Source organism: Tauraco erythrolophus, chromosome 9, assembly GCF_009769465.1.
Source record: "Tauraco erythrolophus isolate bTauEry1 chromosome 9, bTauEry1.pri, whole genome shotgun sequence".
In the NCBI taxonomy this organism is placed as follows: Eukaryota; Metazoa; Chordata; class Aves; order Musophagiformes; family Musophagidae; genus Tauraco; species Tauraco erythrolophus.
In genome coordinates, this window is record NC_141473.1 from 15,497,850 (window position 1) to 15,521,784 (window position 23,935).

The 23,935-nt window shown below is 40.7% G+C and overlaps 1 protein-coding gene across 6 annotated transcripts in view; it reads left to right on the forward strand.

Moving 5' to 3' along the window:
- BTRC (beta-transducin repeat containing E3 ubiquitin protein ligase) overlaps positions 1 to 23,935 on the forward strand; it is a 122,808-nt gene that overhangs the window by 22,987 nt on the left and 75,886 nt on the right. For 2 of the 6 annotated variants that reach the window (XM_086616222.1, XM_086616227.1), the window contains one exon: positions 5,564 to 5,671. The exons of the other annotated variants lie outside the window; for them this stretch is intronic. In XM_086616222.1, the coding sequence (XP_086472348.1) occupies positions 5,564 to 5,671 (108 nt within the window). The remainder of the gene's footprint in view (positions 1 to 5,563; positions 5,672 to 23,935) is intronic. 6 annotated transcript variants of the gene reach the window in all.

A 23,935-nucleotide genomic window follows, 5' to 3' on the forward strand; every position in this document is an offset into this window, starting at 1 on the left:
CTGTATTTGTATGTTAGGGTTTTTAAAGGCATATTATTTACACAATTCACTGGAATTGCTCCTTTGGAAGCTGGGTGGCTCTCTCATGTAATTACGTATTTAGTATGCCTTGTATCCACTGTTGGGATGGGGGGGAAAGTAAAAACAACGCCTCACAAAAAAACTGCTAAAATAGTAATAGTAAAAAATTCCTCATTCCATTTTTGCAGGTTTTTTTGAAGCTGTATTATATACTTTTTTATCAGATAAGAAGCCTATACGATCAAGTGCTACCCAAGCTAAAAAATGAAATACATACGGCAGGTTTTTTAATTGCAAAAGTACGCAAGACGCATTTGGAATTTTTTTCTTTTTTATACCTATATCATACATATTAAATTAAAAAGAACCCACATCTCTGGACAGTAGAGGTGAAAATAAGAGATTCCTTTTCATTTTTGTGTGTATGTGATAGGTTGAAAGGATGAAAAATGGACCAAAAAAAGGAACCAAAATCACTTTTTAGCCAGAAGTAAGCTTCTGGAATTGTTAAGTTTCATGAGACTAACATTTCTAATGCAAATAGCAGCTGCCTTATGTGATACGTTTCACATAGTGTGTTGCATTCTGTGGTAACAGGAATAGTGCACATTGAACATAATGTGAAAGTGATGTGTGTTCCATTTTTGACATTGGCTTAAATATGTGACCAAAAAAAGTGTAAGAGGAACTGAGTGGGATCGAAAAGTGTTGGAGTTTGTTCTTACATTTCTTGGGTCATATTATAAAAATAATTGTGAATATTAGGAATCCTAGTAACATCTGAGCATGCATTTGATAAAGCATTGTAAAGGATCAAAACTCCTAAGGCACATTTCTGACAATTAGACTTGAGAGAGCATGCAGGTAACAGTACTGCTAAGGAGACTTTCAGGGAGAATTGTACTTGCCAGCCATCCCATATTCACTTTCTAAAGTGATGAAAAAAACGTAGGGAAAGACGTGTCTGCATATCAAGCTCAGGTCTGGTGTATGTAGTTTTAGTACTCTTCAGAGCATCTCTTATGTTTCATCCACTCCAGTTTAAGTGGTAGAATTTCTAGCACTTCTTTTCCTCTCTTGTCCTGGTTTTTGTAATAGTTACAACTCATGTTTCTTTTATTTTGTGTAGCCTTATCCAGTTCCCTGGCTTATGATCGGCTGGACCAACCAGAAAAAGTCCCATTTCTCTTAGTCTTTGAACTCCTCAGCAATTGTCAACCTGTGTCTCATTCTATTTATGCTCCTTAATGAGAATATTGGGTGATCAGGATCTTAATTCTCATCTTCCAAGAGAAGCAGAAATTCTTACTGGTTTATCTTTAAAGTTCAGCTGCATAAAGCACGGGACACTGCACTACAAGGGAAATAATTCTGAACTAGGGAAGGACTGAAATAGATGTGGTTAGCAGCTGAAATTACTATTACGTACAGTTGACCAAAAAAACAGCCCTTGGGAAAAAATTGGGTTTCCTTTTTGACTTTGTCACTAACTTGTGAAGATGTGCAAAAATATGTTAGGTTGCCTGTAAATCAAAGGCGTTTTAGGCATACAGGTTATCATAAGATTGAGTGCAGGGTTCAGGCAGGGATCGTCGGCTATTACACTTTAATATGTTAAAATGCACCACAATTAAAGACAGTAATTCTGTACTGCTGTCTAATTAATTTTTCCAAAGTGTTTGTAAAGAAAATATGGTTAACTATTGTTTGTGGTTTTTTTGTTGTGATAGGTGTTTTTTTTTCACTGTTGTTCTTGTTTTACAGTGAGTTCAGTACAATTAATTTGTATTTTCATGCCTGTGCACTATAGTTGTAAATTGTAGTAGTCTAGGAACTTCTGTTTTTTTCCCCCCATGTAGAGCCGCTTAGTTTTACAGGACAAGGTGATGTATTTCTGACCTGTAACACAATTTACTAAAACTATGTTAGTTACCCCTAGTATATTGTATTTGCTGAAGGACTAGAAAAGAACAAATTTGATTTTAAAAAAAAAAAGTCTGAAATTGTAATGTATAACTTGTATGCAATCACAAATAAAGTAAATAACCAATTTTTAGCACTGGCAAAAAATTTAACCATTGAGTGGGTATTGAGATTTGTCTTTAGGACATCACATAATTGGAAGAGAGGGTAGGTTATTAGAGGCAGAACATCTGATGTAGTCAAAAATGTTCTTGCAATAATATAGTTACAAGAATAATTGAATGGGTTAAAATACTGCTTCCCTTCAGCTCACAGTTACTGCCCACTCAGCTCAGCCAGTGACTGTGAAGGCTTTTAACTTATTTTAATTCAAAATAAGACAAGCACATTTTAATCACCAGTGGAGCAGCTGGTGCCAGCTTCTGTCAGGAGGAGGGTGCTGGTCTTGTTTGAAACTGTATTCCCTGTATTTCTTTAGCTGAAAAATATATTTCAGAGTTCAGGGAATTGGACTTAAAAATCAGTTGGAAAAAAAAGTAATCTGTATTTTGTCAAATAATTCCCTGTGTTATGCCACTCAGTGTGTGTTGGAGATGGTTAGCTTTTATAAATCAAAAGCTTTGCGTCTCTGGGTCTGAAAGTTGTGCAGACATCCGAAGTATTAAAGCAATCAGGAGTCAGGAAAGTAGAGACTGCTGCATCCTGCCCCTGTACTTAGCAAGCAGTATCAGCATTCCCATTTGGCTGTAGTCCAAACGCTGTGCCTCTCTATCTTTGTTTTGAAGAATCAATGTAGATTGACTTGAGTTCAGGAGAGGATTTTGTCAGTCAGCTCTCAAGTAGTGAACGTTGAGGCCAGTCCCTTGTTTGTGGAGCTGACAGTACAAAAGTGAGTGTTTGACACGTGGCTTGCTCAGTGGATGGGGACAGAGGCTGTTGGGATTTTTCAGAGATCAGGCTGTAAATGAAGTTGTTCTGTTGGGTCACTCATCTGATTTACACACAAGCTGTTTCTGTTGAAGCACCTGGGGCCTTTTGTTCATGCTTGTGAATAAGCCTCTTTCAGTCACCAACAGTAATTTAGCGTCTCTGCTTCCTTCAATAGGTAAAAGGCAAGTACAGGAATGACATTTTCTCCCACACTGTGTGCAACTTCACACTAATTTTTAAGATGGGTAACAGAACTGTATCAGTAAGATAAATTTTGTTATATACTGGAGCGGATTCAGAAATCAAGTAAGGTGTTGGTAATTTTTTACCACATGCTTCCTGATTTTGGAATAATACTAAGCAGTGAGAGTGCATGGGTGAGTAATGATATCCTCTGTAAGTGCAGGGAGTTCTGCAGAACAGACTTCCAGTGCTTTCCTTTGTTATCATGGCAATTTTAGAGGAAGACATTTCATTACCTTGTAAGTGCCCTGGCACAATGGGGTGCCGTACCTGCAGCTTGTAGTGACTCTGACTTGAGACATAATCTCACATAAACTTTGAGGCAACATAAGCTTACCTTGCCACTGACAGAGTGTTCCTCGTTTTTCCTGACTCTATGTCTTTCCATGCTTTGGTCAGTACAAACATTTAAAGTAACCTCTTTTATCTTGTCAATCTAATTTTAATGGCAGTCAGTTCTTTGAGTTCATTATCACAGCACAAAAACTTGAGCCAGCACAAGAGATGGGAAAGCCTGAGAAGAGGGAATAAATGGTTGGAGTGAGACTTTGATAAGTCTGTATGCAAAAAAAACCCACAACCAACAACCAACAAAAAACCACCAAAACCACAAATCAAAAAACCCCTCATATTTATTTTGTATTATGTTATGAATCCTAGGGTAGGTGATGTTAAGCAGCTGATACTTACCTACCGAATTTGCTCTGCATCACTGGAGGTACCATGTTGTAGTTAATCTGCCTTGTTACGGTGATATTCTTAGAGAGTGATAAACAACTTCAATTTAGGTCAATGTATTACTTATTTGGTGAAATGCTCAACCACAGACGTCCACTTCATATATATATTTTTATTTTTTTAAGACTAATTGTCACAACAGCTTGTAATAGCTGGAGTGATACATATTACATTACAAAGAAAAGATTCCTGGCATTTGAAAGGTTTTTTTTATGTGGGAGCGTTAGTTTTCTGGGAGGTTAGGATGGCAGACAAGGAAGTATGGTTCAGATTTTTGTTGCATGTTATAATACTATGGTTGTAATTTTTTTGTCTTCAGGAGGGGTGTTATCTACAAATTCATGTGATGTGTAATAATAGAAAGTGTTCAAGTTCTTAAGCTTCAGTATCTTTGTTAAGTGAAGAGTTTTTTTAAAACCAAAAACAAGGTGAGGAATTTATTTTAAGATATCATAAACTTCTAAGAAGCACGTTTGTATAGGTTATGTTCCCCAGCAGTCTTTTAATGCTATTTCTGGAACAGCAGTGTAAATGGCAACAAAATACATCAACGAACATGGTGATAGACAGGGTTAATCTCTCTGTGGCTGTCTGCACAGTACCAGATTATGGATGTTGGTGATCACCTTTCTGCTCGTTCAAGGATGGGTTACGTTGCTCCTACATACTAATTTAGTGCAAGATTGTGCAAGGTTTTCTATCCTTCTTAAGAGCAGCGAGAAATGGTGACTCAAAGGCAGCTGTCATTTCATACCCATTCCAGCTGCCCTTTCCACTCAGATTTCCTCCCATCCCCCTTCATAAAAAAAAGGGGGGAAGAGGATTGCAAAAAAGAAGAGTATGAGGGTTGGAAATCTCTAGCATCTAATCTATCACATCCTACAGTTTTCATATCTATCTCCCCATTTTAAATATACTTCTTTTCTCCTGCCTTGCCAGTAATTAGACAAATGCAGCAGTCCTTATGGCATCAAAAACTCTGTGGCTGGTAAAAGCAATTGCTATCATAACACATCCCTAAATTTAATAGTAGTGGTGTGAAATGAACAAGCAACTCTCTATATTTCAGGGAGTAATGGCTTTAACTATCAAAATGGCTAGTATTCTCCTTGATTGGCTGCTTTTTTGTATTTGTGTTTGGAGGAACAGAATCAATTTATTATAATAATTGTGTTTTATTTAACAAATAACAAGGCAAGCAGAAACATGAAACTTTCGTGTCACCAAGTTCCTATTCACTTTGTTTTGCAGATTTTTCCTTTTATCTCCTTCACAGACAAAAACCAAACATACAAAACCTTTTCTTTCCCTGCCAGTACTACTACACTTCAAGTTGTCATTTCCCTTTCTGCTTCCCTTGCAAAGTTGCTTGCTTTGTATTGTGCATGGAGTGTGGCTGCGCATGGAGAAGAGGTCCGATCAGTTGGAAAGAAACTTTTTGTTACTGGAAAAACTCACACATTGGTGTAGAAAATTGGTCAAAAATTTACCTTCTTGATTTGTAATGCCTTTTTCTTGCTACTATGACATCTGTAAAGGTTCTCCCAACGAAAAGACTCATCAGCAGTTTGTGTTCTCTTAGGGATGTCTCAGTCTTTAAGGCCAGGTGCAGTTGTGTTGATGCCATTCGGCTAAGCCTTGAAAGTTCCTGTAATCTGTGCCATCCTGTCTCATACAGTCCCATCTCATAGTTGTCCTTTCTCTGCAGTGCTCTATGCCCAGATCTCTGTGGCTGGGCTGCTCCAGCCTGGCGGACAGCATGCCCTCGCTGCGATGCCTGTATAACCCAGGGACTGGCGCACTCCCAGCTTTCCAGGTACTTTCTGTCTCTCCCTGCTCCTCCTTTTCTCTCCATCTGTGTACGTATGCATCTCCTTCTTGACTTCCTTGCTTGCTTGACCTCCGTTTATTCTGCCTTGTACTGTATGCCTCTCCTATGTCATTCAGATCTCCTCTGGTATTTAAGCCCATCTTGTGTAGATTCAGGGCGGCTCAGTACGGGAGCTTTTCCATTACCTCGATGTAATATAATTATTTTGTATAAATTGGCTTGATACCATCATCTTTTCCATTGACTTTCAATTGTGTCAAAAATATACCACTTAATTATATTTGGCAAACCGTATCCATCACAGTCTCCAGTCTGGCTATTCATGCACTGATTCCCCTCCTATCTGAATTTTCTGTATGCCACTTAGAGGACTGTGGGGGTGGGTTCATTGCCATAGTGATAATTGATGCCAGCATTTGTTTACTTCAGGTTTGTTAGTAGTAGTCTGGACATTGTGACTACAGAAAATTATTGTGCAAGTAAGCTGTCAATCAAAAAGCAAATAAAGGAGGCTTGTTTTTTCTTTGGTCTCTGAATTTGTTAGAGTCAAGCTTTTCTCTGTCATGAGACAGCTTTCTGCCAAACAGGTTTGTTCAGACACTTCGGGTGACCAGTGAATCTTGCAAAACACAGCCACTCTCCTGAGGGTGGAGAGTGAGGCAGCTGTTGGGTGAGCATCTAGAAACGTAGACAAGGCTCTCAAATCATTAGAAGCATTTTACGGTGACATGTGGATGTAACCAGCAGAGCAGCAGAGACTGAACTGCAGAGAGGTTATGTTCGTGTTGGATCCTGTGTCTCTGAGAGGTTCTGTGTAAACTGCAGTGACTGAGGGGCCTTAGGAGTATCTCTGTAGACTGCATGTTCATCGGTACTTGTGGTATCACGTGTGTTTACTTCAGGGTTTGTGCTGCTGGATTATGCTGCCGCTGACCTAATCTGCGGCAGAGAGTTTTATTCACCAGCGTCTTGCAAAATAAGACGTAACAAATAAGCTAGAATCTTTCTGAAATTTTCAGTCTTTCAAGTAAAAGTTCATTACCTGCCTCTAAAGGACAGCATGCAGAGATTATTTTGAATTTGGCTTCTTGCTCCTAGGGCTAGGAGAGTACTGTGGAAATAATCCTTGCAATCTCAAGGGAAGCTTAAGTGTCTTGCATCATTTTGCTGCAACTCTTTTTGCTGACCCAGCAGTAGCACTGATGGACTCTGGAAGGTGTCCTGCCAGTCCTCCTTTGCTGAAGCAGGCTTTTAGCAGAGCTTTCCATGGGAGAGGGGGAAGACGACCTTTTATTAGTCTAAGAGGGCTCTGGAGACAACAGACAGAATTTAGACTCTGACTTGTAATCCTGGTTTGCATAATTTGACTAAATTGAATGGGACTCATTTTTGGGCTTTCTGTTGTTGAATAAATCTCAAATCTCTTTAAACTCAGGTTTTAGAGAACCTTAGCAGTGTATGGAAAACGATTTATAAACTCAAATTGGGACTCCTTTCTTTCTACTTGAATTATTTTTGATTGCTCGGAATAAGCATATATTACAAAGGGGAAGGGAAATTAACCTCTTTTAGCTCAAGATGTTCTTGCTAATGATAGATATGAACAATAACTTTTCTGCTAATGCAGCGCATTGATATTCGGGGTCAAATGAGTCAGCTGCGTAACTGTTCACTGTGTACTGCCTTCCTGGGAGAGTAGTAGGACTTTGGCATTTGCATTCCTGCAGATTTTGAGAGACATTTCCATGTGTGTTTAGTGACTGTGGGAATTGGGGAAGTCTGCCCCACTTGCCATCTGAAATTGTGTACTGGTACTCTTCACAGCACTCTGACACCTGTGTTGAGGAATACATTTAGTGCCAATTGAGAGAGAAACTAAATTGCCAGCAACAGCTTCTGCAGCAATGAGTCATCCATATTTCAGTTCATTTTTTTCAATGAGCTTTTATTGCCATTAACTTGCATGGTTTGAAGAAAACTCCCCTCTATGAGGCATGGCTTCTGCATTTTCCAGTACAGAAGTCTACCTGGGAGTGGTTTGGAGCCTGCTTGAAGCTGTGATGTTGCAATACTTCATCGTTCTTTAATGCTTTTTTTGGTATCGAATCTTCAGGAATGCATTAAAGACTTTCTTGTAGCCCAGCAAATTTTCTCATATTGTTATTTTCTTTTTTTCCATAGCAAGCTTGAAGTAACTGGAGAAGCATATCAATGTTCTTTGCTTGTGGCAAAAGAGAAGATGCCATCTGGAAGGCTACTTAGTCACTGCTGAATTTGTGGAGTTATTTACATGCTTACCTTGAGATGCTCAGACAGAAATGTGGAAGGAGGTTCTTTTTGAAGAGTTCACTTAAAGCCCTGCTGACTCCTCATGGGAAGCATTGGCAGATAGTTGATTTAGAGATGGTTCTGTTAATATGTCAGATAACTTAATTTTTCTTCGTTGTATGTTTTTATAATGGGAGACACTTGTGTGAAAACAGAGTCTTCTGGTTCCTCAGCTCTATTGGCAATCTTCCCACAGTGGGAAAGGTTTTAAGACTAAACTCAGGAATGGAGGAATAAGGAGATAGAAACAGTTCTTCTTAACATCTTTTATCTCAAAGGTCTTTGCAACTGATAGTCTATTGTGTAACTGAATTTCGTAGAGATCGTGGTGGAAGATGGCAGCAAATTGGAACATGAACTCCTATAACGTGCTGTGGGAAGGAGTCAAAGAGGATATTGTAATGAGAAAAAGGGCAGCCCTTCCATTTTCAGTGTCTTGGATGCCAAGTTTTACTGTACTGTTATTCTGCAAAGCAACTGAAAACTAGGTTGCATGTAGATTCTCTTAATAATGAAAAAAGTAAATGTATGCAGAGTATATTCTTTTTCCTAGAAATCTGTGCTTTGGAAGTTTCCAGATGTGCCATCAGGTGTCCGTTTTCATGTCATTTTTCATTTGAAGATAATTACTTTCCCTTTTAAAATATTTTCCATGCATGCTCACAAGGCTCCGTTTGTGTTGCTTTTAATAGTTGCAGTTCTCTGAAAATACTGATTTACAATTACACCAATCAAATATGCCAAGGAAATGATTGTATTCATCCTTCTAGGTTTGCAGAAGACCATAGCATTTCCTTGAGTTTATTTCTGTAAGTTATTGTATAAATGAGGAGACTTAAGGAGCAGTTTAAAAGTCTTGCCAAAGGTTATGTATCACGATAATCACAGAGAGCAGTCCAGCTCTTTCTTTTTACCTAATTGACACTCCTCACAAATATCAGGTCCAGTTTAGATTGTAAACTTTTTGGGGCAAGAGTCATGCTTTTACTACTTTGTCTGGAGCCTAGGCAGCAGTGAAAAAGCAAAGAGTTGTCTTGTCAGCTTTGTTTGGCTGGACCCGAAGCTCGATTTCTCTAACAGGCTCTAGTAGTCAAAGAGAAGGATAAACTTTTGTGGCAGAGGAGGCAGCATCTGGTTGAATACAGAAGTGTCTCTCTTCAGTGCCAGAAGTTCACATTTTGCTTTATCTGAAGTGAAGGTCTTGATCATAAAGAACTGCACATCGGGCTTTGTCAGATGAAGGGAGCTGCCTTCTGCTTGGTTTGGCTGAAGCAAGGTGTGTCTTCCTTGGTCTTCCAGAAAGCTCTGTCCTGGTTGAGGAAAGCACGGGTGTACTCTGCTGTGCAAATTGAACAGGAACACACTTGAGGTTGAGCGGCATGGACATGATATACATACACTGCTCCTTTCTTTGGACTGAGATCACTTTTGGAGAACAAGAGCATGAAAGATGTAAATGGTCTGTAATGATGGAAGCCTGTTGCACACATGAGGAAGAGATGAACTCATTTCTCAAATGATTTTTAGGTCTGTTTTTTTTCTAATATTTATATTTTTGTGTTAGGAAGTGGAATATTTGTTAAAGAAGCATTGTTGGTAAACTTAGAAACAGTTGTCTGTAAATTTCCTTCAGCCTGTTCGTGCATTTTTGCCTTAGAAGTTGGCTTTTTATTGCTGAGAAATACAGTGTAAATGTGAGTAATAGTACATTATTTATGGTTATGTAGGAGGCTAAAGCTAAAGTCTCGGGGTGGGCCTGCTGAGCAAGCTCAGAAATGCATTGGTGAGAAAAACATTTGAAGGAAACTGTTCAGCTTTGGAGCAAACGTTTGCTGGTGTGCATAGTTCTGTCTCGAACTGGGGGAGAGATGGGGTGTCCAGTCAATAGACTCCATCAGTGTGGAGACATGGCCGCCCTGGACCAAGCCTGCTTTGTATTCCCACCTCGCGCTCTCCCAGCGGCCATGTGAAATCTGCCCGCGGGCTGTTTATGGTGCGCCTCTAAAACGGAATCATAATTTTGGTGACTAATAGCCAGAGCATGTGGCTCCAGCACCCCCGGGCTGGCGGCAGGCTCTCCCCTGGTTATGAATGTAGTTAGGTGGCCCCCAACTGTTTACAAGACAGCAGAGGTGAGATCTTTGATTGACAAGTCAGAAATGCATTAGATCATTCCCTCTGCCAGTCTCTGGTTCATGCTGTTAAAAATGTCAGCCTCTCCAAGTTTGAATGGCAGCCCGAGGGCCTCAGAAGCTTTTTGTTTTCTGAGATGGAAACACAAATTGGATGTGTGCCTGAGCGCTTCATCCTGGGCTGTAATTTCATCTTTTAGCTAAGAACCACAAGGTACATGAGCAAAGCACCCTGTAAACAATAATACTGGGGAAAAAAATAAACAAGGTCGTGTTTCTGGTACGTTGATCCACCGGTGTCCTGACCTCTATCACGTTGAACATCTCCACTCTGATTGCTGTTCCCTTTGGCATTACAATGGGAGGAGAGAGACTGACACGGGAGGCAAAGATTTAAAGTTGCAGTGTTGTTGCACATTCCGTATATTGGCTATGAAATATTGTACTGCCACAATGTGACTCCTGGTTTATTAAGCAAAATTTCTTATTGGAGGTGCTGGGCAGCAGTTTCTTCTGTTCCTCCTTGTCCTACCACCTGGCAGGAACAGTTATAAAGGCATGAGAAGGTAAATGAGACGACGTAGAAATGAAGCCAAATTAATTGCGTAATTTTTGCACTTGACTCCAGCTCTGGTCTGTGGTTCATGCTTTGGGGAGCTTCACAGTAGGAGGGCCCAAGAGGGTTATCCTAACTGGGGATTTTTTTGTTTGTTTGTTTTTAATAAAGTAAATGCCCAGGGACTAGAGAACAGCTTGTTAAACATATTTAGATTTTATCCCTCTTTAAACCTGATGGCCTTGTCTGGCTGGTGGCATAACCCGTGCTGTTGCATGGTGATGCTGGGAAGCCCACCAAAACCTGATGGCCTCCGGATTGTGCTGTGAGATGTCAGCTCTCGGGTAGAAGGAACGACAAGAGATGCTTCCCTGCTTTCAGATGGCAAAGAAATCCTTTTCTCCGCATCAGTGGAGATGGTTTGGGTTTTTTTTGGTAGTAGGTTACAATTTTGTAATTAGAAATTGGCATTTATTCTCCATGTGTATTGATTGTCAAAAGTTGCACATGCGTGCGTTAGTTCTTCGGCCTGAGTATCACGAAGTGTGACAGTGTCTGTCGCTGAGAAATGCCACCCCAGCATGCCCAGCGTGATGATTAATTTAAAGTGCATTGTAGCCCGAAAGCCTCCCCTCCTTCGGCCTCGCATTAATGATCTCATTACTATGTAATGTGCTCGTCCTGGTACGGAGAGGGCAAGGTCTTTAGCATGCCGGCATTAGTTTGGCTGATTAGTTTAAAAAAATGAAGCAAAACTCATCCGAGTTTTCCTTCCTCCCTCGTTAGAAGTCGGAAAGGTGTGTAAAGCCGCGGTGACAAATGGCATATGCAGCGCCGCACGGAAGGCGTACAGGTATTTCTAAAGCTTAGTTCCAGCTCCTCAGGATCGTGAACATCTGCTTGGAGGTATTGTAGAGCTCCACAATGCGCTAATTGAATTACTCTTTTCTGGAGTTGCAGACTGCGCTAATTGAATTAGAATCGGGCGGGCGCGGGCTCGGGCTCGGCCATCCGGCGGAGTGTGCTGCGCCCTCACGGCCCCGGCCGGTACTGCAGCGGGGGGGGGGCCGCCCGCTGCCCGGCCCCTCGCAGCCCTCCCCGTGGGCCCGGGGGGTGCCGAGCTCTCCAGCAAAACAGCGTCTTCGAGTTAGCGTGGTTTTCTTTTTTTTTTTTTTTTTTTTTTTTTTTTTCCTTTTTTTAAAATAACATTTGGGCGACTTTTCCACGCTTTTCCAAATATTCTCACCCCTGACTAATCTGAATCTTTCTGGCTTCGTATGAGGGAAGGAGGCATTAGGTGTACGCCACTGCCGTCCCCTCGCAGCAGTTGGAAATGTTTCTGTGAGTTCGGCACCAGCACGTTCCGTCGTAAATCACTTGCCTCGGCTATCGTTCTGAATTTGCTGGCTCGGTGGGCAGTGCTTCGGAGGGAGCCAGTTGCACAAGATCATTTCTACCTATTTCTGGAGAAGTGGCAAAGAGCTAACGCCACATTAAATAATAAATTTAAATTTAAAAACTGAAGTACGGAATTTTACCACAAATTTAGGGAAGTCGTGAAATACTTTGTCATCCAGGATTTAAGCCAACTGTAGTCAGAATTCAGTGACTCTTGGGAAATAAAGCATGCAGAGGTGATTCTGAGTAACTTTGAACACACACATGCATAGGAAGAGCAAAACGAAATGTTTCTTCTTTGAAATCGGGTGTTTGTGTAACCACATGCAAATTTCAGGGGGACAAACCCAAACAATTAGCATAGAAATGCAATTGCTAAATCTTAAAATTCATAGCTTGAAGAGATACTTTGCTACACTGTGTCAGGTGAGGTTCTTTTTATTTCTTCCTCTTTCTGTTGGCTACTACTTACTTACACGGTGCATAAAAATTGTCAGGTACTCCCTTTCCTGTGTTCTTTCTTCTATAGACAACCAGATGACTCAGTTTTCCTTAAAATTTTGGCCATTTCCACTCAGCTTGTTTGGTAGATAGTTCTCATGAACCATATCAGAGATAAGATGGTATTTATTTTGCTTCACTGGTTGTTCCTCAGATTTTGTTACTTTTCAAATAGATGAAAATAATTTACTAGAATGCTCTGCAGACTAAGTAAAAGTAAACTATGCTTGTCAAAATACATAAAGAATACTGTGTGATGTGCATGATTCTTTGTTATTATGTTTGTATACTTGCCCATGTCTGGTGATGTTAAACAGGACTTCTAATTACCACTGAGAATTAGCAAAGTGCTGCCTTACACAGAACTTGAGAATTTTCAGTTTCACTGAAATTTTTTTACCAACCTGCTGCCCCCCCCAAATGGAAAGCAGATTTTTTTTTTAAATGTATGAAATAGTTGTGTTGCATTTGCAGAATTTTCAAACAAATTTATCTATTAAATTAGTTTTGATTTTATTTACATTAGTAGTTGTTTCTCTTTAGCATTTTTATTTTTTTGTGTGCGTATATATATACCCACACACATATATATAATATAAAAAAGTAAAAATAAAATCAAGTTGTCAGCCTTCTTTGCTCCCTTTCCAAGTAATCAGGTAGACTGCTTCTAGTAGCCATGGCTAATGAAATATCCAAATAACTCATTGGTCGTGCCCAAATGTTTATTTGGGGTTCACATTTAGTTCTTAAATGGTTGCCGATATAATTTGGTACCATTATGTAATTTTGTAAATTGTGTCCGTATGTAGTAAGATCAACCATCCACCTTTTGCCTACCTTCTACAAAAATCCTTGTGATGTATTCAATCAAAATACAATGATATATCCAGCAGACAAAGGAAGCAACTCTTCATTCAGCCAATAAAGCTGCATACATTTTTACTCTTTCAGGAGTACGCCTTGCTCTTCTATCGCATCTTCGGGGTAATAAACTGTGCTGCAACCTTTTGATGTAGGTAATAACATTTGACCTTGCAACAGAGTGTGTTACTTTGTTGAAATGAAGACAACTAACACGTTGATGTGTAGCATAAGACACCTAACACTGCCTGCTTTTGGTACAAGTCAGAAGTGAAGATGGTTGTGTTGGGGGGATTTGGGTTGTCACCAGTAAAATAATGTGGGAGTGAGTTTGGTGCTGCCTTAAGAAGCTGTAAGCGGGAAAGAATCCATTCCATCCAGGGTATAAAGTGCTTTTAAAAACAATCTATTTCTAGAACCTAAATTGTCCTGGGACCAGCTCTTGATATAAAAATTCATAGAAACCTGTTTTTCCGAGTGTGGTAACTTCTTGCCATAGTGCTGTAGTGTTAGAATTCACATTGGCCAGGTTGTTCTGTAAATTAAACAGTGACAGCTTCCCTCGGGGGAACAGCCAATGTATTTATGATGATGTGCTGATTACACAAAATACACTGCAAGCAGAAAACAGCTGCAGAGAACAAACCTCTTAAAAGAATACAATTACAAATAGCACCCTCAGTATTTCTAGTGGTGAGAGTAAAATACAGCATGCTAATGCAGGCTTCTAGTTTCCTTCCAAAGAAGAAGAGATCTACGAAGAAGAGGCTAAAGCGTGGTTGGATGCACGCGCAGTGCCAATATGGAGTGGCATATAATCCCCTTCTGAAGGTGAAGGGCAAGAGCATATCTCAGGCCTTCTTTTTAGCTGTCGTTGTTTCTTAAAATTTCTGCGACTACAACTCCAGCAGCACTGGCCAGTGGGGCACTGGGGCTCTCTGGCTCGTCGATGTTTTGACCACTGTGGTTCGCACCCTCTGTCCTGGTTAAAAATTGAGATGTGATTTGATGACTAATAAGTAGTTTGTGCTGCTGGTCTGACCATCATGAAACAATGTAGAAGATGTGACGGGGGAAAAAAAAGAAGTCTCCCTGATTTAAGGCTGATATTTCTTCTGCTGCTAATTGTTTGCTTTGAGGGAGCTTTTAGAAATAAATGTCAATTTTATATTTTTTTCCTAGACCACAGTATTTCATTTTTAAAAGGTCCCTGATTTCTATGTATAGGGCAAGATCTTGTACAGGCCAGTTTAGGATCCACTTTAGGATATGACAGTAAAACTTGAAACAAAATGTTACTGGGAAGATAGCGGAGGTGAGACTGCGCTCACAAACCCAGGACACAGACCTTGGGAGAGACAAGAGGTCCTTTCAACCTTTCTTCACCTGCAAACAAAAAATGAGAAGTAGCTGGAATTGCTTTGTGTACTGTGGCTGTACGCGAGAGAGAAGCTGCAATAAGGACTGCTGTGGTGAGGTTTTGTGTGAGAGCTCGTGAAAAATCAGGAGAATGTGGTTGTGGCAGCTCCCACAGCTGCTAATGTCTCATTTTGGAGGGCTGCAAAACAAAAAAATGTCCAGAACTCCAAAGCACAATCTGAGATAAGCTGTTGCACTTCAGTCGTTAAAAAACAACGTCTTAGGACTACGTTGTGTTTGTGTGTGGGAGAGTTGAAGTGCTGAGAATGCCCTTTCTATCCACTTTTTGGGAGTCATTGATAGATAAGTATAATGCCTTTTAAAGGTCTGGGATTTCTTGTGTCTGGTGTCTTTGTTATGTTCCAAGACCGGTATCAATAGAACACGTTTCAAACACTGGGCAAGAAATCATCGCTTAAAACGAAGAAATGTTGCCCTTTCAACATATAGATCTGGCTTTAAAGCAGATGAGGTAACAACATTGGCACTCTAATTTGGAAGGACTTTAATTCACTTGCCTAAAAAGAAGGATCAGGCTTTCCATCTATGGATTGCTGGCATGCACTAATAGACTGTTATTCATCTGTCTGTGTTTTCTTTAAATCGTTTTTGAGCCTCCCTGTGTTGTCCTGCTCTGCTGACATGTATCCCATGTGGCAAGAAGGAGTTTTGTATAATCACCCTGCTTTAATCAATAGAATAATTGATAAACCAGATAAGATTTAAACTGATTACCTCTCCGAGTAGAACTCCCTGAGGGCCTTGGACTCTCTTAATTTTGACATGTATGTTGTGTACCCCGTGGATGAAGTGCAGTTTGAATTATCTGTTTTTATTTGCTTAATGACGGGGAGGGTGTTAAAGTCAAATGTTTAATTAACCCAGCAATGGGCTGCGCTGTCACTTACACACACATCCAGCTGATTGAGATATCTCACCGAGAATACTGAATAGGAATGATAATGTGGCACTGAGACGGAAGATTGCTTTTTCAATCCATTTGCTGGGTCACTGCTTTGAATGTCTTATTGGATGAAAGGCATTCAGCCTGGAAAAAAAAATTCAGCATTTAAGTACATTTTGTTTTCCTGGCCCCTCTCCACCACGAAGTTAACTAAAACAGATATGTTGCAGGTTTAATAAGCCATTCATGTTGTAGCAAAAAGCTGTGAATAGTGGATCTCAATAGGCAGTGATCTAGAGCTGTATGATTTCCTGTAGGAACAAAATGTTTGCTAGCCCCAAGGTATCTGAAAGTGAGATACTATATACACCTTTATCTTTCCTTCTTTGATTGCTTGACTGCCCACCCCATTTGACAGCCTCCGTAGCAGGTCCAACTCTTCTTCCTTACCCAGAAGAGTGAGGTTTGCAATAACGTTTTGTAACTCCTTGCTCTGGTTCAAGCAAATGGTGTTTGGGAGTTGGAATTATTTTGTAGCAGCAGAACCCAATAGTGAGCTTTTACATTGAAATGTTACAGGAGGGGAGGTGGTGTTACCACATTCGGATTTGGTCTAGCCAGATGAGGAGGAGCCAGGGGTTCGTTTCTTGGGCGGCAGCTGTTAAAAGGCCGTGATGCTTGCTAGCCAGATGTTACAATGTGCAATGCCTAATCTGTAATTTTCCATTCTTTTATTAGAAGATTAGAAAATTTTTTTGCTTGATGTGGGGGAAGATTGGGACATGTTGAGACTCGCATCTTTTTTTTTTATGTCAGCAGTGAGGTTTTTCAGCAGCCCTTTATGGAAGTAAACACACCACGTATTGGAAGTTAACTAACTTTGCCCTGTAGTCCAGTGGTGGATGATGCTTCCTGTAATGAATGTAGCTTCGGAAGCTGGAAGAAGCACTGAGGCCTGCCTGTATGGGCAAATTGCTACTGTGAGGTGCATCGAAGAGGTGAAGCTATGTTGCCTGAACTGCTGTGTGGTGACTCTTGTAGGTACTTTGAACCTGTTCTAGATTGAAAAACAAGTTGCTTTGGCTGCCGGGTCACCTGGCTCATGTTGTCTAAGACATAAAGATGTGAGTGCCTCTAAGTGCTGTGGTGTAGACAATGTGCTGTAAATTCATGTCAGTCTAACACTGCAGTGAGTTCACTGAGTAGCCATTTCTTTGAACAAGTGAGCTGCTTTCATTCAGTATTTTGGGGAGGAACTTTGCCTAAAAAGTTAACACAGTGTGGGATATAGAATTTGGAGTTTATTCCCCTATACTGTCATTTTGACTTTGGACAGACAACTTAACTTCTGCCTCATACCTTTGTTTTGTATCTCCATTTCCCCTTTCTTGCAATGAAAAATAGGAAGGAAAAAACAACAAGAAAAGCATTAAAACAGTACACTAAGATGAGGACAGTGTGGTTTAATTAGATGTTTGGGAGCAAGAAAGCTGCAGGCTCTAGGAAGGGATGTGGAGGTCTTTTGGTGTACTTGACAGGAAAGCTCAGAATGAGAGGTTTTGTAAAAAAAAAAAAAATAAAAAGAAAAAATCAAAATATCAAGTGTAGGTGATGACCAGGGATGGGAGAGGGGAGGGGTTTTATAGTGAGACCAGTGAGATGGCATCGGTCCTTTGAGGGAAGTAGTTATAAAAAGTTAGACAATAATGCTTCAAGGAGGACATGAAATCTACAGCAAAACTGGCCAATTTTACAACCCATTTCTCAGAGCACTTGCGGCTCCTATGCAAACGAAGCTGTAATAAATATTATACAAAGTAAGTTAAGCTGTATCTAGAGAATTTTAATAAATAAAAAGTTTAAAAAACCTCTCCCTGGATCCTTTGGCTCTTGCTAACTCTTGTTAGCATTAGAAATATGTTTTTGACATCTTTTTTGGATATTGGCTTATGTTCAGAGCCTGTAGAAGCTGACTTTGTGCTTTTTCCCTGCCTCCTCTTACATGTAGGAAGAAAAAAAATCAGAAAAATACATCTTATTTCTGCATACAAAAGCACTGATAAAATGCCATGATTCATGGGGGGAGAGGGAAAAATTCTGCAAGCTGAGAGTGAGAGTGTATAATTTCAAACTTTGGTACTTTAAGGCCCTGGGATGGGTGTTGAAAATGAATTTTTGTGAAAGGAATGTAACGAAAGCAACAAAGAAGCAAGAGCCGAGCCCTGATTGATTCTGTTCTTCTTAAAAAGCTTCTGTTGCATGCAAAATCCCTCTTCCTGAAGTATGTGTGGCACAATTCTGCAGTCTGGCAGAGAAATTAACCTCAGGTGAAACTGTCTAAAGAAGAATGTGAGCAAGAATTTAAAAGCTCGGAGAAATCTTTAAGGTTGTCCTGAAGAATAGAAAGGGAAGAACACTGTTCTGTTCAGTGGGGGGAGCACACATGCAGGATAAGCTGCTTGTAAGAGACAAACCAAAGCACAGTGGTAGCAAGATTCAGAACAAGTCCTCACACCAGTCTTACATAAGTGGCCTGGTTGGATATGTGGAAGTGTACCCATATTATGTGTATCATAAGGTTAATTGAATGTTTTCATGCATGCTTTTGAGGAATATGTGCTTTCTGTTCCTTAAAAAGATGCTGATAGCTCTGAACTGCTATAAAATCTTGGAGTACAAGATGTACGCTATAAAATCATGCATAGAAAGTGCAAGCTATAAAAGCATATGTATACCTGTGAAGGTGCTGATCGATTTGTGCTATTTAGGAAAAGAAATTCTGAAGCAGACCTGGCTGTGAAAAAATGCAAATAATAAAATTCAAATAGAGGTCCTTGAGGCTTCTTAAGCTCTAACCTTGTTATGAGGAATGGGGAAGTCGAACTGCCTAATGCAGATGTCAGTGAGTTACAAAAATAACCAGATGTCCTGATTAGCAGAAGCAAATGTTCTTCCCTTAATCCACGTGAAATTATATTCAAAGGCTGTCCGGATGTAATGCTTGTGTAAATAAGGCACCAACAAACACTGGAATAGAAAGGGCCATTGGCCAACTAGCTTGCAAGGCTTGAAAGCTTGAATATTAAAAACAAATTTACCACTGCTGACTCTCTTAAATTCACAGAACAGAAATGTTAAGCAGGGCTGCTTCCCGGGGAACGTGGAAAGACTGTTCTCATTAGCCATATTTTCTCTCGCTCACTCTCATTTGAGAAATGTGTATGAAGTGAAGCTAGCTTTTTAAAATTTCCCTAAATGCCTTGTTCCCAGCACCTGGATTTCTGTTTGTTTGGTTGGTTGGGTTTTTAACTGCAATGAGATTCATGCTCCTCAAAACGTGTCTGTTCATCAGGTCTTTCATATTTGTGCTGGCTTTTGGTATTCTATCATTAACTAACATTAAACTGAATTTACTGTTCTTCTAAGTAATGCCAAGACTCCCCACATCCTTAACTTACCCTTTGTAACCAACCAATAATTAAGTTAAATAACCTGATAAGAAACTCTTCTTGATGTCATGAAGCTCCATTATCAAGTCTCATTGCTTTTAAAAGTGTGTTTTTTCTAATTATTGATTTGAATGAAAAATAAGGAAAATTCAAAGGATCTATTTTACAGATGTAAACCCAAGAATATTGTCCTGTTTTTCAGCCACAAAAAAAGGAGGTTGAAACTTTTGTGATCGCTGGCAACGTTAACGTAGATGCAGACCAAACTGGAACTTGTGTGAATGTACGTGTTATGTGTCCTGTTGGAGGGGAAATGTTGTACCTTTCCATTTTCACTGCTGTGAAAGCTTCAATTTTAAGAATTTAGTTTATAGTAGGTACCTGAGCTTCTCAGGCATGAGTTTGAACTACATTTCTTTAAGCACCACGCAAACGTTCAGGGTGGGGGTGGAAAACTCCGTGTCATGGGAGTTTATAAATGTATTGGAGGAAAAAAAGCCAGGATTCCGTGCAGCTAACAGAGTAATAGATACGTAATCATGGCACACATGTGCGTACCAGTCTGTGAAGCAGGCACTGAACTGGAAGGCCAGTTTAGCTTATTCCCTTTCCTTTTCTGATACTGGTCGCTGCAAGGCAGGCTGTGGTTTCTCTGCCCTCTCCTTCCGTCATTCTAATGCTTAGCCATAAACCCCTTGCAAAAGTATCATTTAACTTTAAACTTGTAAGAGCTGGGAAACTTGTTCGTGCCTTCATTCCGGGCTGAAGTCACCCCCTTGTGCCTACACATGGCAATTTATGGTGTTGTCTAAAAAGGATCTAATCTCAGTGAATGTTCAGAGCAGCAAATGCCAGAGAGAAATGAGGTCTGATACTTATCTCTGCATTTTCATTGCTGTGGATCTCCCTGTGTGTTACAGCTGTCATTTTTGTTTTATCTGCCGAACAGGCAGAGAATTGCCTTCAAACTTGCAGCTTTCGTACTTGTTTTTCTCAAAGAACATTACCCATGTTAAGGACTGCTTTTATGTGTTGTAGTGACTGGCCAAATAAGCATGAATTTGAATGTTTCAGGCCTCAAGATTGGAGGAAAAGGAGAAGCAATCCTTAAATGTTTTTAGTGGATGTTAGACCCATATATTTTTTTTAACGGTAATACTGCTTTCAGGCTGATGTTGGCTGTGCCAGGATTCATCCTAGCACTGTTTGAAATGGCTGAGATATTTATAAACTGACAGACAGCATTTATAAAATCAGGATGCTGACAGTCCCTTAACGATAACAATGGGCTCGGACTCATCTATCACTTACAAAGGTTATTGGAAAGGGAACGTAAGGCTTATATGTGCCTCTAAGTCTTAGACTAGCACTTATTTCCACACATCTCTCTCTTTTTCTCTCCTCTTTCCATCCCCCTCCCCTTTTCAGTCCACTCTGGCTGACATGGGCATCAGGCGATCACAGCTAATTTCTCTATACCTTTACCCAGTGATTCCTTGTCCTGTTTCCTGCAAGCAATTGGTGCAAATTAGAAGACAGCTAACTTCTTAGTATCTTGGGGCACCCCCCCATCCCCCTGACTTCCCCCTTCCTAAACAAGAGAAACATCCTGACTGCTGGCAGACTGCTGGCTTGAATTGGGACAGAACAGAAGCGTGCATTGAGTGACAGACTTAACCTGGGGCTGGGCGGGGGTTAAACGGGCCTTCTGCTTCCTTTTGCTTTCATGCAGCACCAGTCTGCAGGCAAAATGCTGATGTACCTGCTTTATTCAGTGACTCCCTCCTGGCTGAGACAGTACCCCTCTGTCCTTGGTGAGGAGGACCAAGTGCAGCATGGGGATCCTTCAAGAAACATGAAAGAGGGTGTCAGTTATTTTCAAGCTCTGATAAAATGCTGCGTTCACTCAATAGGAGCTTGAGGGTCAGGTCGTATCAACAGTTTGCACTGGAAAAGGGGAGATGCACTATTTTTTTATTTCTCTTTTAATGTGACAACAGAAATACCGAAACAGCTACGTCTGGCATCCAGTTTGCCCTTGAAACATTTACTCTACTGTAACTGTTTGGACACTGTGTTCCCGCTGTATTATTTGCTTAGAGACCTGAAATACCCAAGTAGATTTCCTACATACGGTTGGATCTGCTGATACCACTAAAAACACACCCTGCCCCGGCTTCTGTTCAAGCTGATGTATATGCATGCAATGGCTAGAGCGAGACTTGATTGGCTTGAGGGGGTCTATTTATCAGGGAACTCGATTAAAATACAGACTGCACATGACATCAAATTTGTAATCATTTTTCCACAGCAAGCAAGCGTTTTCTGTATTGGATGCAGGTGTTTAAAGCAATAGTGTGTTTTAAGGGCCAGTGCAGCACAAATTCTGGCCTTTGGGATAATGACAAGTGTTTTGCCTGCATAAACACTGTATATATATATTTTTTTTTTCCCCCCCTTGAGGTCCACGCACACCTAGTTTCCCTCAAGCTCATCATCTCTGTCAGGTTAATCAATAGGCACCGTATGGCAGAGGGTCAGTAATCAGTGTCATCGTGCCTTTAAATCGTGTTGAAAATTTGCTTAAAGCCTGGGCCAATTAACATCGAGATGATGAATGGATGGGTAGATGGGAAGAGCCTGGTGCTCAGGGGCTTTGTGAGAAGGAGATGCTCAGCTGTTGAGCAGCAGACACCAGCGAATAAAATCAGCCATTCATGTGAGCTCAGTCCACCCACTCTTAATGATAATGTCAATCTAGCAAAATATATACACATTGGAGTTGTCATGAGTTCATAAATCAAAGGAGTTTGTCAAAGGCATTCAGATTAACGAGGCAGCAGCAATAACAAGTCAAATTTGCATAGAGAATTGCCCGAATCTCAGTAAATTATGATCCTGTTTTTCATTTGATTATTTGCTAATGTCTCAAGAGGGAGAATGATTATATTAGCATGCAAAATCTACTCCAGAAGTAGAAATCCGAAGTATAGCAGACCAGCACATGATGACAATTAATCAGTTTCTGCATACTAGCATAAACGCGCAAGGCCCAGAAATGAACTCCTTTTTTTATTATTATTTCTCCTTGCTACTGATCCAAATGGTTCAGCTTGACAGAGACTTTATATTGCTTTAACAGTGTTCTGAATTGTGCCTGCAGGCAAGACATAGTTATGCAGCTATAACCAACCTATCCATCTGCCAACCAGATTGGAATTCTCCTATCCAAGGCTTCCATTAACCCCCACTGACAGCTCCAAACAGGATTAAGAATTTGAAAGCATAAAAAATAGTTGTGCTCTTCGCATAGACACACGCTTCTCCCCCACCTCCCCACACTTGGAAAAAGGCTGCGTCTGTACTCTTTTATAATTAGTGCAGGGCAGAACAGCACCGGAGAAAGCCTTCCCCAGTTGGCAGGGGTTTGATTTCCACCACGACGAGCGAGGCAGTGCTAAAGGTAGCTCTGCCCAATTGGTAGTCCCTCGGAGTGTGTTTCTCCATGCATTATATCTATTTCCCAGCAGTGTTTTGCTGGGCTGTGTACACAGAATTCTGCATGTCAGCTCCTGTCAAACGCTTCAGTCTAGGGATTTCGTATGCGTTGTAGCATGTTGTGTTTAGTGGTGGAGGAGGCTTCGTGGGGAGAGTTAAATAGTAATAATTTTGTAGTGGTCTTTAAGACAACCTGCCATGGAGTTATATTCTGTTAATTACAGGCAGAAGTTTTAAATGCAAATCAGATTTAAAAGGATCTCATTACAGACAGTAGCCATTTTAGGAAAAATGAGCTACAGAGGGCAGAGCCCCTTTACAGGAACCTCCTGCTAGAGACAAATTATGAAGGTTACAAGAACTGTGAGCTTGAGTTTCCTGGCTTTTCTTCCCAATGCTTCCACTGTCATTGTGTGACCTTGTGCAAATAAAAAAATTATTTTACCTGTCTGTGGAAGAGGCGGGGGGGGAGGGGGCAGGGCGGTATTTATCTCACCAAAATTGATCAGTTTGTGCTTTGGAGACTTCAGACCTTCTCATTTTATCTTGCTTGTACTTAGTCAAAAGGAGAGACCTCTCTGCATGTGAGCACAGACGCTTTTGGCCAGTCTGGCTTTAGTCTGTGAAGGAAAGCTTGCCTGCGGGATTTAAAAATTTTCCCTGATGGAAGGGACTTTTCAGCTTTCTGTATGCACTGGTTTTCTTCTCTTCTTTCACCTGAACAAATTCCAGCATTCCTGTACTACGTAGCAAGTACAGTTGCTGCAGATCTTTAATATTCCCAGTGAGTACACCCAACTTACCGTCTGGATACCAAATGCTTCTTTCCAGGTCTGTGCCCAAGATGTGTGTTTCAGTAACCACGAGAGGGTGCTCAGAGCGATTTCTCCCTTTGTCTGCATTTCCTGCGGCCCTCTGCATCGCTGAAGTCCTGCCGAAGCAAACCTTAATCTGACCTCGCACATGTTTATCCCTCCTCCCACCTTGTTCAGCAAGGAGAGATATATAGATGTACTGTTTCAGTCGATTACGTTATGCTCTTCCCGCGGCCTCGGCTAAGTGTTGCCCTATCAAGTGAAATTCACTTCCAGGTAGCTACAGTTAGTCCTGAAATATGCAGGGTCTTGTACCTGCACCTGAATTGATGGGTTTCCTGTTCCTGAGAAATGAGCGGGAGTTATAAACATCTGTGCTTTTTCTAAA